The sequence below is a fragment of the Ceraceosorus guamensis genome (genome assembly GCF_003144195.1).
Source record: "Ceraceosorus guamensis strain MCA 4658 unplaced genomic scaffold IE81scaffold_16, whole genome shotgun sequence".
Classification (NCBI taxonomy): domain Eukaryota; kingdom Fungi; phylum Basidiomycota; class Exobasidiomycetes; order Ceraceosorales; family Ceraceosoraceae; genus Ceraceosorus; species Ceraceosorus guamensis.
In genome coordinates, this window is record NW_020290011.1 from 145,098 (window position 1) to 160,774 (window position 15,677).

Below are 15,677 nucleotides of genomic sequence, written 5' to 3' on the forward strand. Positions count from 1 at the left end.
GTAAAGTAGTGAAGTGGTCCAAGCAGCCCCAATCACGACAAAAGTGACTGCTGTGCGACTGTGACTACGAGGTGAGATTCGTGGTTGAGATGATTCTTTCAACTGACTCTTGACTGATGGGCCATGCATGCATGCATCACCGCGACGCGTCGCAGCTCAAAACACGCCCCTTCGCGCCGTTATGTACAACTCTCTGTATATCGCAGATTCTAAATTCTGATTTTAATTTGAGTTCAGAATCTTGGAATTTGAATGCCTGGACGCATACAAAATGGCTGATGCATGCATCATGGATGACTCGCACTGCTAATAATACCTTGCCTCAACGATTTCACACTTGAGAGCGATGAAACATTTGATTCTTGATTCACGATTTTGGAAATCTCACGCTGACAAGTTGGGAGGAATTGTGAATGTGCGCTTCTAGTGCGTGGTAATCAATGACAAAGGGACTTACAAAAGCCGTCAAAGCTGAATGCATGTTGCAGCCTCGAGGCGACGTGTGCTGCGCGGTGCACGGACAGCCCGCCATGGACGAATCGTGCGACTCTTCGAGCTAAAGAGTTCAAGAGGGGGCGAACGCATTCACAAACTTTTGCCGTGCTTAATTGTTCAAGTCTCGAAGAGCAATCTAGCTTTTCACCACTAATCCTGGCCTATCTTGACTCCCCCCAGATGCAGACACGCCCCCATTCATCGCCCTTGCAAGGGCACAAAGCGTCATGCCGCTCAGAGAAGGGTGCTGAAACACCAAAAGCGTCAAGGCTCAGCTGAACCGAAACGATCCACGGCGTGGCTTCAAGCACTGCACAAGTGCCATCGCATTGACTGCGGACGAGAGGATACACTTTGAAGGATCGAGGCGCTCGAGCCTTCTCGCCGCGTCGCATCATCGCTCTTCAGCCGGACGATACTCATCATGTCAGCGCCAGGTTCCTCCATCGATCCCTCTAGCTACTCAGTGCTAGGTCTAACGCACGTACAGTACAACCAGCACGATCCCTTTGCCAAAGCGCTAGCTCTGATAACCCTCAGTCCCATATTCTTGCTATGCTCCTACGTCACCATCATTCTCTACAGAAGGGAGTTGACATTCATCAATGCGCTTATTGGGCAGTTGGGATGCGAGGGAGTCAACTGGGGCTTGAAGAGGTTGATCAGGCAGCCTAGACCTACTGGTAAGTTGCGAGCAGCATCCGCAACAAGGAGTCCGGCAAGTCACACGGTATGCTAGCTGGCATGGCGCTCATCACGCGCCTCTGTCCTCACTCCACCTCTGATTCACAATGCTGGTCCAGGTAACCTAGGCTCAGGTTACGGCATGCCCTCTTCTCACGCCCAATTCGTCGGTTTCTTTGCTGCCTACTTTTTGGCCCACTTTGCTCTGCATCATCCCAAAGCTGCCAGACCTGCGACGCTTGTCAACACCATGCGAAGGTTCGAGCACGCTGTAGCCATGTTGGCCATCGCGAGCTGCGCCGCCATCACCGCATACAGCCGGTGAGTCGCTTGCTCATGCGTCTAACAATGATCGCTTTGGCGATGTACCGGGTCGTATCTCAGATGCTCAGCGAAATAAGTCTCGTGTCCCTCTCAGATATCATCTTTCCTATCATACGGCAGCACAGATCTGGGTAGGCCTTTCACTAGGAATAGCCATCGGCTCCACATGGTATTACATAGCAGAGTACCTGCCCCGCAAGCCTCTCAGATTGCCCATCCCTCTAGGCTCGCCTCATCAATCACCAGCCACCGGTGATCCGAAAAGCAGAACATCTGCGCGGGTCGAGGCTGAGAGAACAAAGCTTGGCTCTCCTCTCGAGCTTCGACAAAGGCTGCGCAAGTCGATCAGCGCTAAGGAACAAGAGATCGCTCATGCTAGTAATCAGGTACCCACAACCTCGCCAGACCAAAAGCGCGCAAGACGTCGATCATCCCTCTCTTCCTTCTTACCGGAGCTTCATCCCGCTCCTCCGCTACGTCAGTTGATCCTGGACCATCCCATCGCGGTAGCTTTTCGAATCAGGGATTCGTGGACTGTATGGCTGGACGGAGGCATCGAGCAAGAGTACGGTCGATGGCGGGACGAATGGTTGGACAGGCGAACCGAGTGGAGGCAAGACGATGCGCTCGCAGATTCACCCATCGATCAACGCTTGAGCGATTTGCCGCTTCTCGAGCGACGTGCCTTTCCCAACAAGGATGATACAGGTGGAGAAGCATGGACGTCAAAGCAAGACGAGATTCATTACAGACGTTTGCTGAAAACGCTAGCATTAGCGGATCTTTGCGTTGCCAACCAGACCGCTTTTTGCGTAGGATGCGTCGTCAGTCCTTCGCGCGCGTCTTCTGCGCAAGGGGAGCAAATACTAGCTACGGGCTACTCCCGGGAACTTCCGGGCAACACGCACGCTGAAGAATGTGCATTGCAAAAGTTGCTGCTTTTGCGAGATTCGTCGATGGCTGCGTTTGAGCCCGAGACGATTTGGTTGGATCTGTACACTAGTATGGAACCGTGTTCTGTACGAGGATCTGGCAACACCAGCTGCGTATCTCGCATCCTCTCATTCAACACCTCCTCCATCTCATCCGCCTCCACCTCGCCTTCCCCTTCCTCCGGAGGAGGCGGTGCTGCATCATCTGCAAAACGCGCGGGCACGGGCATGGGCACGGGCAAGGGCGCGCGCGCTTGCTACCAGATATCCCGCGTGTTCATGGGGGTCAAAGAACCGCAAGATTTCGTGCAGTGCGAAGGCGTTCGCATGTTGAGAGAGGCGGGCGTGCAGGTCATCAGCGTCCTGCCACCTGAGAGAGAGACGAGCAGGTTGGGATTGAAACATGGTTGGTTGGAGAGGGAAGCGCTCAGGATTGCCAAGAAGAGCCACCTGGACCAAGCCGGGTCTGAAGGTGCCGAGGTCGCGTGGAAAGGTCTTGCTTGATATCTCCCCAGATCGAACGCGCGTCTCTCGCACAAAGAAATTTCTTCAACCCCATCCCACCCTTCTCGGCCTCTTTCGTCTCCAAAATTTTCTCGTATCATGCCTGCTATTTATACTTCTCGCAATGCAATCACAAAAGTCACCACTGCACTCATCCATCGTGACGTTGGCAGCTCGAGCGCGGTAATTGGCAGACGAAAGCTTTCCCTCGCGCTCAAGTGGCTGGAGAGACTTTCGCTCTCTGTGCTCATTGCATCGCAGCGTCGCGCATCAAGAGCACCTCGACGATTACACCCCGCTCCAGCCCCCTCCCCAGACATTTCGCTTGGCCGGTGAGCAGAAGATCTCAATGCGCAACATCTTCCCAACCGCGTCCAACGACCTTTTCCAATGGCTTGTCGTGCTCTCGTGCCGAAAAGTATCCGGCAAAGACCTGTTGCGAAGTGCGGGTACCGGGTGAGATGGTGGCACGATTGCCCTCTCTCCACCCCTCAAGAAAACCAAGCAGATAGGTCAACAGGCCCAACTCACCTTGGCTTCGATTTCCACTTGACTGTCTGCCGGGATCAATTCGGGCGGGATCTCGTAGCGCTATTACCGGGCGCACGAACACGCAATAGATGCATCAGTATCCATTCGGGATGCTAGAGGCGAGGCGCTGAGCGTGACTCGCCTTGTGGATCGGGATACCACTATTTACGATGGCGTCGTGCTTGAGGTTGGACATGGACTAGTGTGCGATCCGCAATGATGAAAAGGCGTCAAACAATCGCGCACGGCTTCGCAAGTAACAAGAGCACCAATACTCACGATCATATTGTCTATCTTGGTGATGCCGAGCCAGTGCAAAATATCCGGCGTGCCGAGAGACTGGAATCGCATGTCTAGACGCAAAGAAGAGTTTCCCCAAGAGTCAGCTTGCTCTTGCGTAGACGTGCTCTTACATAGACCTTTCGAGCGTCGGTGCGACGGCCCTGCAACAGCCCAGCACTGACCTTCAACACCAGCAATGACCTCGGTGCGCTTGAAATAATTGTGGGCAGAATCGACGCCGCGCTTTCGCGCATTGTAGACCAGGTACTTCGTCACTTCGCCCAGCGCTCTTCCTTCTTTGCGGAAGTCTGAGAGTGAGCCGCGGGGGGAAGCGGAAAGGGTGCAAGAGTGAGGCGGATCCGGAAGGTGCAGCTACACGCAGCAACCCGCGAGAAACGCATGACGCACATACGATCACGCCACTGCCTCCTCTCTGCGCACACTTGATGGCTTCTTCGATACCGTACTGCAAAGTTTGGTCGGTCGAGCGAGGCACAGAATCTGGTCAGGTATGCAGAGGCAAGAGCGGTGCGCCCATATTTGCTCACAATCAAGTACGGTCGACCTGGCGTGGGAACGAATCAGCCTGGTGAGCACCGTTTGCGTGCAGCAATCATACGATCTTACTCACACGTGCAAATATCCGAGCCAAAAACATCCGAGCCGTTGCACTCGTCGTGAACGCGCACGGTGACCTCTTTGGTAGGATCGCGCATGTACTCTGGCTGGAAGCGAAGCTCAAGGTGGGGTAAGGGCAGTGTCCTGGCAGTTCATGCCAGGATTGCGACACTCACGGGTCCGAAAATGTAGACTGTGAGACCGCTAATGGGCGGCAAGAAGAGCGAGAGGTCTGATCGAGTGAGGAGCTGGTGCGAAGAGTCAGGAGCGAAAGGGTCAGAATACGAGCCAGGGTGGACATGGTATGCATGGTTTGGCGTTCAAACCCACCTCGGGATACATTCCACCGGTGTCCTCAAACAGCGCGCGTCGAAGCAGCCCCTCAGGCACTCCGAGCCTCTCCGCCACACCCGGCAAGCTAAGTTTCAGCACTACGAGTCAGCGACAGCTCCGACAACGAGCAACATTGCTTTTCGGCGACTTTGTCCTCTACTCACAACCACACCGGCTCAACTGCAGCCTTGCTGCAGTTAATTTCCACACCCGGGTTAGATCCGGGCTCGGTCCCGGGTAATCTGTCGCTGGTCACGACGATCCTGCCGTCCAAAGGTACCCGACCGGCGAGAACAGCAGCGTCCAGCTCTGCCATCTTTATATGCGCTCGAGTGAGTGAGCTTGTAGGTCTGACATCGATGCCCGCATTAAAATGGGATTTGAAGCTACGAGAAGCGGATTGGGCAAGCCGTGAGTCATGGACCGGGCACACAACTTTGAATCATTCGGGCAACTGACAGAGTGGGCGCCAAGTGCCCGAATGGATCCAGCGTGACGATCTTTTTGGGATCGAACCAGGCAGGGTTGGGGGGAATATCAAACGGTCTGTGAGAGAGAGAAAAGATCTCAGAAAACCGGGGCTGTCTTATCGCTGCTAGCCAGGCATGCGGCTCTTACGGTTGTGTGTCTGTGTAGTTTGGTCGATGGTTCGGATTCAGCTTGCCTTGGCTGAAAGTGGCGCGAATGCATCAGCTGGTCAGCTGCTCAACGACGCTCAATACCCTGTACCCACGCAATGGCCAATGCTCTATAGACCGAGTAGAATCCTCCATATGCGCCAATAGCATTTCTGACCTTTATCCTGTTCCCCCGACGCCCGACGCCCGATAAATTTGAAAATTGGTTGAGCTATTTAACGCGAGCCCAAGCACTTTGCTGCCAAGATCGACTCACGAATTGGGATGACGGCTCGCTACGATGACGCCACGCTGTTGCGGATCTTGAGCACCCCAAACCAGGGGCAAAGGTTTGATACCGCTCTGACCGGGGTAGGTGGAGAGGATGACTGTGTGCGTCGAGAGAACCGAAGACGCGAGGTCAGCCATGATGGCGTCTCTGCAAATTTCTGTAACGAGATCTGTCCCGGCAAAGTGAAGCGACCCCGCAAGCGCCATCGAACGCTTACTCACCTCTATCGGAGTAATAGCCTTCGGTTGGGTTCTTTTTGAGTGCAGAAATACCAATCTCGTGGCTGCTGGCTACAGGCGCAGCAGGGACAGGAACGGCAGGTGGTCCGAGAGGCTGAGCAGGTGGAGAGCTACCTAGCAGGGCCGCAGAGTCTTTGGCATTTGCAGGCACAGCATTCGAAGCGGCTGACCCGATAGCTCGGTGCAAAGGAGACAATCCACCACCTGACGAACGTCGTGTATGCGCCGCAAAGGAAGATGGAGAAGCGACGTTCGACAAGGTTGCTGCACCATGCAGCGCGTCCACCTGAGTGCAAAAACAGCGATGCTCTCCGTCATGTTAGTGCGCGGCCCACTGACACGACGTTGGCTGTCGGAGCAAAATGTCCCAACTCACCTTGGCTTCCAACTCCTTGTTGCGATCCTTGATGTCCCTCAGCTCTCGCAGAATCTCACCGAGGACTGCGGAGTCAGCAGGCGCCCCAGACGTTGCAGCCATGATACGCTATGCTGTCAAGCAACGCTTGTTGCGATGGATGTGGTGTGCTGGATGGTGTGCTGGATGTAGGCAGAGAAAGCATTAGCCAGTGGAATGAATGACCGCTATCAAGGGAGTCAATTGAGTCTCCATCAGATGTCGTGTGTACGCCCTAGCGCTGCTCATCGTTCAGAGCGTGCGCCCAAGGAGATAAGCCCGGCAGGCTGCATGCATGCATGCAACCAGCCGTGCGTGCAGCTAATGCTCACACTCGCACACTGCCCTGCGTCACTCTGATGAGCTCTTTCTTGATCCGCGCGGCACTCCATGGCCGCTCCGTGCCGCGGCGGACGTTTCGCCGCGCGCGTGCTGCAGCCCCGCACGGATCATTCTGCGCGCGCGTTTTTGGTATACGCGTACGTGTGGCGCGCGCACAGCCACGCGCAGCATCACGTGATTTGCATGAAAGGCAAACTCTCGCGCGCCCGCTGCAGGCGCTGCATAGCATCCCGATCCGTTGGAAACTCGTGACTACTTGCTCGGCAGGGAGGTACGACAAGGTAGAGGAGTCGCTGCGCTGCTCTTTCTCACCATCATTCCTATGCATGGCTCGAATCTGGGATCAAGCCAGACTTTGCGACACTTTACGGATTGTCGCGACCACACGTATCATCACTTAACCAACAGTCGGCGAGCATGTCCCAACAATATTCCTACGGAGGTGGAGGTGGATACGGCGGTGAGTAAGGGCCATTCACACGATGCACACCAATAGCCTGCGCTAACATATGCGGTTACTGTCATGGCATCATCGCCACCTCAAGGAGGGGGAGGTGGAGGTGGTGGTGGTTATGGTGCTCCACCGCCTCATCAAGGAGGCTACGGGGGTCAGCAACAGCAAGGCTACGGAGCCCCTCCTCCTCAGCAGCAGTATGGTGGAGGCGCGCAGGGAGGTCGTCCGGGTGGAGGTTATCCACCTGCAGGATCAGGCTATCCTCCTCAGCGCGCACAAGTCTACAATCGTCACACTGGTCCTCCTCCTGGTGCGGACCCTCAGCTCTGGTGAGATTGAATGGGGTGCATACATGCCACTTTGATCGGTGTGGACAGGCCGGCTGATGTTGTGGGGTGGCATCTTCTACAGGGGCTGGTTCACTTCGTGTGATAGGGACGGTAGGTGAGTACTGCACCAGATCGGCGTCGTGTGTCAATCAAGCAGCCGCTGACTCTCGACGCCACAGCGGCCAGATTGACGCCCGAGAGCTTTCGGCGGCTCTCGTCAATGGAGATTGGAGTCCGTTTCAAGAGTCGAGTGCGTACAGCTGACTCGTGACAAGTTCGAAGCAGCTTTCTGCACAGCGCAACTCAGATTCTCCCCTGGCTTTCCTGCAGCCGTCAAGATGCTCATGAACCTGTTCGATGTGGACCGCAGTGGTCACATTAGGTGAATACTTCCACGAAGAACACACCGCGAAGAGCGTAGCTTATTGAGACGTTTTCCCTCTCTGGATGATGACAGCTTTGCGGAGTTCGCGGGTCTTTGGAAGTACATCCAGGACTGGCAAGGCGTGTTCCGGCACTTTGATGCAGATCGATCCGGAAGGTGAGCCGAGCAGTGTTCCCTTACCTTTTCGTCACTTTCCCGCTCACCCAGGCCAGGCCACTGCGCACTCATCAGCATCGACTCTGCTGAGCTCTCCCGCGCGCTGACCCAATTCGGCTACAACCTATCTCCCGGTCTACTGCACCTCGTCACATCCAAATACAGTAAGTATGCTCTTCCACTTCTCATGCCTTGCCTTTTTCTGACGCGCGCGACTCGTACGTCTCAAACAACTAACTCTGTGCCAGTCCAACTCGACTCTCCCAAACAAGGTGCTCTGCCTTCCAGACCCGGTGCAAACGCTGGCATCAACTTTGACGGTTTTTGCAGAGCTTGCGTCGGCATCAAGTCTGCTACCGAGTCCTTCCAAAAGTTTGACACGGTGAGTCGGAAGAGTCCCGTTGACGTGGTTTGTGATGCTGGTGCTGGATGGCTGCGCTGTCCGTCACATAGCTGGGCGATGCTACGGCACTCATCCTATAAGGATGTCGGGCTTGCCGGGCGTGGGGCTGCGAGAGAGAGAGAGTGACGAGTGTCAAGATTCGTTCGACGCGCTCGAAGCAGCTAGCTGATGCTCACATTTTTGCGCTCACACCAGCAACGCAACGGAACAGCCACGCTTCACTACGAGGACTTTATGCGCATCCTCTTGAGCGCTCCTTGATACGTGTGCGGACAAGCGACATCTGCAGGGGCAGCAGCCTGACGGCGCATCGCCTATACTTGTGCAATAAACTCCCCTTCCCAACAAAGTCGTGCCATTCTGACCCAAGGAATGTGACGTGGACAGTTGCCTCTGTAGCCGTTTTTTTTGACTGAACGGATGGGGGGGGGAAATGAACCCGACTTGCAATCACGAAATGCTACGATACAACCAGACGCGCTTTTGTGATGTGGGTTGGATAGGTCGAGAAAAGAGGGGGGGGGGGGGGGAGGGAAGGGGAAAAGCGAACGATTTTGTTGCCTCGCCTTCTCATCTGCACGAGTAGTGCAAGACGGCACCGTTGGTATTGACGACGGCAATGACGCTATTCCCCAATCTCTTCAAGCATCTAGGACAAGTCCTACCTTCCGTAACCTTGACCCTCCGACTCCTCAACCTGATCAAGCCCTCTTCCAATCCCAACTTTCTGCTCTCCATCACGCCTCTCAACACCTTCTTGTTGGCCAAGACGCTGGATTGCGTTTGTAGCGTCTTGAGCGCAAAGGGAAGGATATCTTGAAGTGGGACGAGGGGAGGAAGCAGGTCCAGCGCTGACTTGGCATCTATTCGAGCTCCCTGCCTGCTGATCAGTGCGAGAGCGGGAGCTAGATGTTCGAGCGCGACGTCCGCCTTCGACGCGTCCGAGCCTTCTTTGAACTCGGATGCTCTCAAGTACAGCTTGAGCAAGATCAAAAACACATCTTTGCCCTTCTGCTTCGCCTCTCCCGCTTCCACTTCCAGCTCCTTGGAGTCCCACTCAGTATGCGCAGAAGCGTTCCAAACCTTTCTGCAGTACTCTTCCGCCTTCTCATGGTCCTGCAGCCTACCGACGTAGATCTTCAAGGCCGATTCGTGCTGACCCAATCTGCCCAAAAGGAGCGCCCTAATCTCTAGCAAATCGTCATCCGACTCTGAAGCTGGCAATCGACTCAAAATCTTCTCCGCCCTGTACTGATGCGAAAGCTGCAAAAAGCTAGCCAGCTGCTGCACACCTTCCTGCCGATCAGATCCGGCTTGCGTGTCCGTCGAAGCAGCGCGCACGCTCGACGTGACGCGACGAAGCAGCAGCAAGGCCAGCTTCTCGTGCAGTGCTGGGTCGCCTTCTCCGAGAGTGATGATGATGTGCCTCAAGTACCGAATGCACAGGCGCGCGTCGAATTTTTCCAAGTCCGCAACGACGGCGTGACGAGGCAGCTCGGACACCTTGCCAGTGTCCTCACAGAAGACCTGCAAGATGCAAAGCGCAAACACGTGTTTAGGTGCTAGAGCTTCACAGAAGGCGTAACATTGCCTCAAGAGAGCCGAGCCTCGCCAGATCGCCACTCACCTCCATACCTAGGTCCGGATTAGTCGTGAGTACCCAATGAGAAGCTTCGAGAATGACATCGATGTGTTCAGGTCCAAGGTTCTGCAAGTAACGAATCGTCGGTCCAATCTTTTCGTCTTCGTCTTCCTCCTCCTCTCCCAAGCTGACGAAGCGCATCAAAGAGGGTCCCTCGTCAACATCATATCGCGATCATGCAAGACCGGGGCGCCCGTCACTCACTTTCTTAGCAATCTCAAAGCTTTCGCATGCATATTCTTTCCGCCATAGAGGGCGATAAGTTCCGAGAAGCGCTAGCAAAGTCCAAAGAAAGCCACACAGTCGATCAGCTAAGCGATTCGAGCGTTGCCAGCAGCATCCCGAGAAGGCCGTGCGCTCCAGCAACATCGACCCGTTCGCTCACCTCCTTGTCCAGCAACAGCTCTTCCACCTGTCCAACCTCGCACCAATTCTCCACTCTACAAAGCGAACCAAGCAAGGCGGGCTTCACGCTCAAAAAGGTCTTGAAGAGAGCCGTGTCGACGGCCTGGGCGATAGCCGTGAGATCGTCCACGTCGAAAGAAGACATTGGAAGGTCTGGCAGGGCAAGCAGTTGCTTGCTATCACGAGGATGTTGAGACGAGGTGTGGGATGAAGGATGTACCTCTAGCAAAGGCTTGAAAATGCGTCGACGGTCCGCTAGGTAACGTCCGAGCGCCTCTAAAGATCGTCGCGCCTCTTCAGGTGTCGGACCTTCTTGGGAAGCGCCAGAACCTAGAGAGGGCGATCCAGCTGATCGCGAAAGCGCGAAAAGGCGTCAGCTCAGTCAAGCCTTGCGTCTCTCTTGTGGACCATGCGGCCTGTTCTCTGCACTCACTAGGCACAGGTGGCTTGACGGATCGCGCCGAGCGCACAGACCGTACAGACTTGGCATCGTCGTCCTGCACCGCACCAAGATTTTGATGCGCGGGCGTCGCGCGATTGAATTTGGATGGGCTGGATACGGGCGAGGTCACCGCTGCTGGATTTGCGCTTGATGAGGGCGCAGCAGCAGCAGACCCAGAAGGTGCACCAGGGCTGCCCGCTGTGCCTGCTCCATACACGCTCTGGGGTCTCCTGGCAAACAATCCTCCCAATCTAGCTCTAGGAACAGCCAGAGCCTCCGACTGCCCATCCGGGCCCGAGCCGCTCTTCTTATCCGCACCTGCGCCTATCTCTGACGCTCCTTCACCCGCAGAGGGCGCGAGCAAAGCTTCAGGAGCTCCAAAGATCTTGTTCCACTGTTCCGGCCTGCGCGATAGGTTGCCAGCGACAGAGTGAGGGTACAGCGCGACAATCTTGCAAGGGTTCACATCCAATTCCAAAAAGTGCTCCAAAGATTCGTCGTAGCATTTAGCTTTGAAGAGGTCTAGGGCCCAAAGCGCTTCCACGTACGCTTTCCTCTCGGGCTGCGAGAGCGTCCCAAAGACCAAGAGCAGGTACGTAGCTGTCGGTCAGGAATCTCATGGCAAGAAACGGCTCTCGGATCGTGAGGGACGCACCTTGTCGGGCAAATGAACCTCGTCAACACCTTCCAATGTCGACAGAGCCTCCCCATAAGCTTGCGCCTTGATCAGCTCCTCTACCTGCATCTTCCAAGGTCTCATGCGAAGCGCAAAAATGGCTCCTTCTGCCGTGCCCACAAACGCATTCTTAGGGCCAGCGGTCGTCAGCACCGCATGAGAGCCGGCGGGGATCGATGCCGAGGAGGCATCTGTGCGTGGCAGAGGAAGAGGAATGGATTGTACTTGCGCTAGGGTCTGACCAGATCTGATGACGAGATTTGGGGGATGTCCCCCTTGAGCAGGCAAGAGGCCCATAACGTATGGTCTAGCGAAGACTACGTGCGCGTGACGAGATGGTGCAGCGCGTGAGCATTGGCTCCAAAGTGAGCGCACTAGGGAGCCCACTCACCAAAGTCATCGGGCACGCTGGGCCATTCGATCGCTTCTCGTCTCGCAGGCGAACCATCCGGTCCGAGAAAGATGGTGAGTTCTGCAACGATACAGAAGCGGCTCGAGTCAGTCACGTTCTTCTGCGCTCTAGCACCTTTTGAGCAATCGACAACACCCACGCTCGCGCTGCACCATCGTCTCTCCGTCCAGAGCAGCTCTGACGATCGGATTCCTCGCTCCCCTGAGAACTGTGAGCGCTCCAGCGCCCCATCCAAAGCCCGTTGCTACCCCACCAGAGGCAGAATTGGAAGGGTGCTGATTGCTGAAGGAGGTGTCGCCTGTCGAGCTGTTCACTTCTCGAGCGACTTCCCATGAAGCCATTGGTAGGGCCAGAGGAATGGGCTGGATAGAGGCGCTGCTCGGCGTGTAGCCCATAAAGAGCGATAAAGCCGAAGGGAAAGCCAAAGATCGAGGAGTGTGCGGTAGTGCGATTTCCTGGTCGTGCACGTGAGAATAAGTGGGCAGGGGTTGAGCACAAGCCTTGCATTGCCTCTCACCAGTCAGTACGTCTGGCCATGCTCACTTTTGTATCGAACACCGCACCATCGACCCATCTCATGATGACGCATCTACGTCTACATCCCACAGCCAGCGTGCTGACCAAGACGTTTTCAGCATTCTCCGTCGACTTTTCTTCTCTAGCTCTTTCCTTTCTATCTTGTTTCTCCCTGATCAGCGCTTCCATATCCCTCACACCAGCTCTCATCGTACCTCCTGCTGCCCTCACGCTTGCCGCTTGTCGAGAGCCCTCCGCGTGGCTGCTCGAACCTCGTAGCGTGGCGTAGGGAGTGGCGGTGCTGGATGAAGTACCTGCATCGGGTCGGAATGCTCGACCCAGAGTGTTGGGATTGTACAGCGACATGGGTCGTGCTTGTGATCTAGCCTGCGCTTGACGAGCAGGCAAACGCTGGACCGAAGTGTCGATGGCAAAGGTGAGGGCGCCCTTTGTTGATGCGATCGCTTTGGGCTCGTTGGCTTGCAAAGGCAGCTCCAAGGTGTTAACTGTCGATTCTGTGATCGCAACACATGGGCAGGAGTGCATCGTCGAGCATTACTATGGACGCTACAGCGCACGAGTCGTGGAGATGTGAGCATCTATCTAGTCGACTCACCCGTCAGCAAGAGCAGCATGCCGCATTCCTTGACGATACCAATCATCTCTACAGCCTTTTTGCCCACTTGTTTCGTCTCCAACAATTCCAAGCGCGCTTCTTGGCTTTGCTTCTTGGGCTCAGAGCCAGAAAGATTGGTCTGTGTGCTTGCGGAAGAGGAAGAAGGGGCATCATCTTCCGCTTCGCCCTTGGAGTCCACTTGGATGGGGAGAGAGTACACTGCTAATTGACCAGTCGGGGTGCCGATGTACAGCTTGCCCGCTGATTGTTGCACAACGTCCCACAGCAGGGGCATAAAGCTTGATCAGTCCACATCGTCATCCATCTGTTTCTGGTGGGGGGAAGGTGGCAGAAAGAGACTCACCGTGGGCTAGCACAGCACTAGCAGCATGCTGAGAGCCCAAAAGGGGCAAAAGGTCGTACGCTTCGTGCATCTCGCCTCGCCTCGCCGCTCCGTCTCTGCTTGTTCTCCTCTTCAAACCTCAGCTACGCGCATCCAGACACCACCGCGAGGGTGGAGCTTGAGGGTTGAGTGCAGAGTGGTGACGCGCGTCCCGATGCAGCCCTGGCCATTGGTGATCGGAGCGCACCAGTGACCGCCAATGCAAGAGCGTTGGCTCGGTCAAACACTTGGCCCGGACAAGGTTGGCGTTCGCAGTAGGAACTGAGGAGTGATCATGTGCTAGGTGGTCGTGCTGAAGGTGATGGGATAACGCATCATCGGGAATATGCACCACGCCAATTCACTTGAAACAGCGACATGTACAACATGAACACCAGCGATCAAGGGCGGGCGCGTATGAACAGCAGGAAGGGGTGGAGGGAGTCGCGCCAACGTGCGCGCGCGCATCATAGCGCCGACCTGCGCTCGCTCGACACGAAAGTCACGCGTACGATCGTGCAACACGTCGAATGACAACCATGTGAATCTGAATGTGCATGCCGCTCGTCGAGCCGTCATGAACATCCCAACTACGCTTCGATTGCGCCACTTGGCATCAGCCACACTGACGACACTCGCGACTGCAATCAGCTGGGCCCGAATCGCAAGGATCATGCATTCGCTGCCTCGTAAAGCGAGAGTCGTTTTGCGATCGTGCTGATTCATGGGCTAGTGAGAGGAAGGGACATTGTACTTGGCCTGAAAGGAGGAGCGAAAGGAGGGTGAGCAGAGAGACAGACAGCATCGAGAGGGGGAAGCAGAGCCAGATGGGGATGGGCGATGAGCAGAGTGCAGAAAGGATGATGCCGTGCTTCAACAGTCTCTCCACGCTCTCTACGCACCATCTCTACACCTGCATACTTGTACCTTTTGAAAGGGCCGGCCAGCAAAACAGTGAATGCGAGATGGAGTATGATCAGCCATTGCCCAAATCTACACGTGCGAGCAAAAAAAGCGCAAGGGAAGCGCAGAGGTCGACTTACCCGCACTTGACGTAGAAAGCTGCACGTAGACATGAAGGGAGAGCGGGGCACGAGGAGAAAGTTCAGAACATTGTAGCAAGCCAAGTGTGAAGGAGAAGACGACTACGCACGTTGATTGTCCTCTGAACAGTCCAAGATGGTCTTGTATGCTCCCGATGCATCGCTGATACCTGTCAATGCTTGAATGATGCGTTTGCCCAATCCTTTGCCCTGGAGAAGACAATCGCACATTTATTAAGCACAACGCTCCTTCGCAATCGACGCCGTCTGGTCTTGGCACATCCGCCCGCGCGCACCCCGTCCAGCGTCCACCTGGGCTGACCCGGAACCCTGTCTACCGCCGCACCGCATTCCTTTCCCCCCTTTCCCCTTTACCTAATCCCGCATCCGCACCTCTCGCGCACTCACCTGCACATTCTTATCCACAGCAATATCCTCGATATGTCCGCAATCTCCCAAATTCCTGATGAATTTCCTCTCCATAAACACCGTCCCCGTGGCCACAATGGTATCCTTTTGCTTGTCCAATATGACGATGGGATAATAGGTTTGCGGAGATGCGGTTTGGATCAAACGAAAGCGGTCTGACCAGGCTTGCGCTCCTGGGTCCGGAACGGTGGTGAGAGCTTGAAGCACTTGAATGTGTCCGCGCGAATGGTCGCTCGAAGAGAGAGGTCGGATCTGCAAATGATGCGCGCGCACAGGGAGGGGAGGGGAGGGAGGAGGATGCTTGGATGAGCCCTACTGATGCGCGCAATGACGATGCAGCCAGCGCTCACGTGTAGATCATCTGGCAGTTCGTCGATGACAGACTGAGGAATGAGCTTTGCGTCGAATGCTAGATCCAACTCGGCGTTGGGTGTGAAGGGCATCTCGAGTATGCGCGCCTCTTCGGCTCTGATCTGCGCGTAGTCGCTTTCGCTTTGTGGTCAATTGATTCGATCTTCGAGTGCCCTCTTGAAGCTTATTGACTCGAGGTACATGGGACAATGAATGTGAATGTGGGTGTGGATGTGGGTGTGGATGTGGATGTGGGTGTGGCCATGTTCTGCCTCGACCCCTCGCCGAGTGTTCATGCTTGACAAGTTTTTGAGTTTGAGTGGATGCTGTGTTGTAATGCGCACCTTGCATGAACGCAATGTCACGAGTCAGAGTCGCGAGTGCGTGCATGCAACACGCCGAGATGCGGCGCACGGACCTGCCCGCACACATTCCGTACGAGAAGTGCG

The 15,677-nt window shown here is 55.4% G+C and overlaps 5 protein-coding genes across 5 annotated transcripts; 2 read left to right on the forward strand and 3 right to left on the reverse strand.

Moving 5' to 3' along the window:
- Window positions 1-605: 605 nt before the first annotated feature.
- Window positions 606-3,091, forward strand: IE81DRAFT_321992 (PAP2-domain-containing protein). The gene is made up of 3 exons (XM_025513499.1): window positions 606-1,178; window positions 1,299-1,500; window positions 1,598-3,091. The coding sequence occupies exons 1-3, from the start codon at window positions 920-922 to the stop codon at window positions 2,937-2,939; spliced, it is 1,803 nt and encodes a 600-aa protein (XP_025370981.1). The 5' UTR covers window positions 606-919; the 3' UTR covers window positions 2,940-3,091.
- On the reverse strand, window positions 3,007-6,454 carry IE81DRAFT_321994 (hypothetical protein). The gene is made up of 17 exons (XM_025513500.1): window positions 6,228-6,454; window positions 5,834-6,137; window positions 5,598-5,709; window positions 5,437-5,505; window positions 5,322-5,372; window positions 5,163-5,249; window positions 4,868-5,089; window positions 4,701-4,788; window positions 4,547-4,618; window positions 4,384-4,477; window positions 4,301-4,317; window positions 4,161-4,218; window positions 3,935-4,060; window positions 3,750-3,823; window positions 3,613-3,669; window positions 3,471-3,530; window positions 3,007-3,372 (listed from the first exon to the last, which is right to left on the reverse strand). Exons 1-17 carry the CDS (start codon window positions 6,327-6,329, stop codon window positions 3,286-3,288), a joined length of 1,680 nt encoding a protein of 559 aa, XP_025370982.1. The 5' UTR covers window positions 6,330-6,454; the 3' UTR covers window positions 3,007-3,285.
- Window positions 6,455-6,842: 388 nt separating this feature from the next.
- Window positions 6,843-8,798, forward strand: IE81DRAFT_336903 (EF-hand). The gene is made up of 9 exons (XM_025515490.1): window positions 6,843-7,047; window positions 7,133-7,370; window positions 7,453-7,485; window positions 7,550-7,620; window positions 7,701-7,752; window positions 7,828-7,911; window positions 7,987-8,075; window positions 8,160-8,293; window positions 8,510-8,798. The coding sequence occupies exons 1-9, from the start codon at window positions 7,005-7,007 to the stop codon at window positions 8,573-8,575; spliced, it is 810 nt and encodes a 269-aa protein (XP_025370983.1). The 5' UTR covers window positions 6,843-7,004; the 3' UTR covers window positions 8,576-8,798.
- Window positions 8,799-8,829: 31 nt separating this feature from the next.
- Window positions 8,830-13,804, reverse strand: IE81DRAFT_321996 (hypothetical protein). Its single transcript, XM_025513501.1, has 11 exons — window positions 13,388-13,804; window positions 13,024-13,284; window positions 12,435-12,922; window positions 12,031-12,346; window positions 11,871-11,951; window positions 11,459-11,796; window positions 10,795-11,365; window positions 10,342-10,709; window positions 10,161-10,231; window positions 9,942-10,083; window positions 8,830-9,841 (listed from the first exon to the last, which is right to left on the reverse strand). Exons 1-11 carry the CDS (start codon window positions 13,455-13,457, stop codon window positions 8,885-8,887), a joined length of 3,663 nt encoding a protein of 1,220 aa, XP_025370984.1. The 5' UTR covers window positions 13,458-13,804; the 3' UTR covers window positions 8,830-8,884.
- Window positions 13,805-14,092: 288 nt separating this feature from the next.
- IE81DRAFT_321998 (glucosamine 6-phosphate N-acetyltransferase) lies at window positions 14,093-15,548 on the reverse strand. The gene is made up of 6 exons (XM_025513502.1): window positions 15,228-15,548; window positions 14,857-15,129; window positions 14,559-14,658; window positions 14,449-14,467; window positions 14,308-14,332; window positions 14,093-14,164 (listed from the first exon to the last, which is right to left on the reverse strand). Exons 1-6 carry the CDS (start codon window positions 15,318-15,320, stop codon window positions 14,135-14,137), a joined length of 540 nt encoding a protein of 179 aa, XP_025370985.1. The 5' UTR covers window positions 15,321-15,548; the 3' UTR covers window positions 14,093-14,134.
- Window positions 15,549-15,677: the final 129 nt, after the last annotated feature.

What these genes read in the sequence shown, in the direction of transcription:
- IE81DRAFT_321992 (XM_025513499.1), top strand. Translation starts at nt 920, where the DNA reads ATGTCAGCGCCAGGTTCCTCCATCGATCCCTCTAGCTACTCAGTGCTA. An exon ending in CAGGCAGCCTAGACCTACTG is followed by an intron (nt 1,179 to 1,298) that starts GTAAGTTGCGAG and finishes ATGCTGGTCCAG; the next exon opens with GTAACCTAGGCTCAGGTTAC. An exon ending in GCCATCACCGCATACAGCCG is followed by an intron (nt 1,501 to 1,597) that starts GTGAGTCGCTTG and finishes TGTCCCTCTCAG; the next exon opens with ATATCATCTTTCCTATCATA.
- IE81DRAFT_321994 (XM_025513500.1), bottom strand. Translation starts at nt 6,329, where the DNA reads ATGGCTGCAACGTCTGGGGCGCCTGCTGACTCCGCAGTCCTCGGTGAG. An exon ending in ACAAGGAGTTGGAAGCCAAG is followed by an intron (nt 6,138 to 6,227) that starts GTGAGTTGGGAC and finishes TTTTGCACTCAG; the next exon opens with GTGGACGCGCTGCATGGTGC. An exon ending in AACTACACAGACACACAACC is followed by an intron (nt 5,250 to 5,321) that starts GTAAGAGCCGCA and finishes TCTCTCTCACAG; the next exon opens with ACCGTTTGATATTCCCCCCA.
- IE81DRAFT_336903 (XM_025515490.1), top strand. Translation starts at nt 7,005, where the DNA reads ATGTCCCAACAATATTCCTACGGAGGTGGAGGTGGATACGGCG. An exon ending in TCGTGTGATAGGGACGGTAG is followed by an intron (nt 7,486 to 7,549) that starts GTGAGTACTGCA and finishes TCGACGCCACAG; the next exon opens with CGGCCAGATTGACGCCCGAG. An exon ending in CCTTCCAAAAGTTTGACACG is followed by an intron (nt 8,294 to 8,509) that starts GTGAGTCGGAAG and finishes CGCTCACACCAG; the next exon opens with CAACGCAACGGAACAGCCAC.
- IE81DRAFT_321996 (XM_025513501.1), bottom strand. Translation starts at nt 13,457, where the DNA reads ATGCACGAAGCGTACGACCTTTTGCCCCTTTTGGGCTCTCAGCATGCT. An exon ending in GTGCGGTGTTCGATACAAAA is followed by an intron (nt 12,347 to 12,434) that starts GTGAGCATGGCC and finishes GTGCACGACCAG; the next exon opens with GAAATCGCACTACCGCACAC. An exon ending in AGGTTCATTTGCCCGACAAG is followed by an intron (nt 11,366 to 11,458) that starts GTGCGTCCCTCA and finishes ACGCTCTCGCAG; the next exon opens with CCCGAGAGGAAAGCGTACGT.
- IE81DRAFT_321998 (XM_025513502.1), bottom strand. Translation starts at nt 15,320, where the DNA reads ATGCCCTTCACACCCAACGCCGAGTTGGATCTAGCATTCGACGCAAAG. An exon ending in AACTGCCAGATGATCTACAC is followed by an intron (nt 15,130 to 15,227) that starts GTGAGCGCTGGC and finishes CATCATTTGCAG; the next exon opens with ATCCGACCTCTCTCTTCGAG. An exon ending in CTGTGGATAAGAATGTGCAG is followed by an intron (nt 14,659 to 14,856) that starts GTGAGTGCGCGA and finishes TGTCTTCTCCAG; the next exon opens with GGCAAAGGATTGGGCAAACG.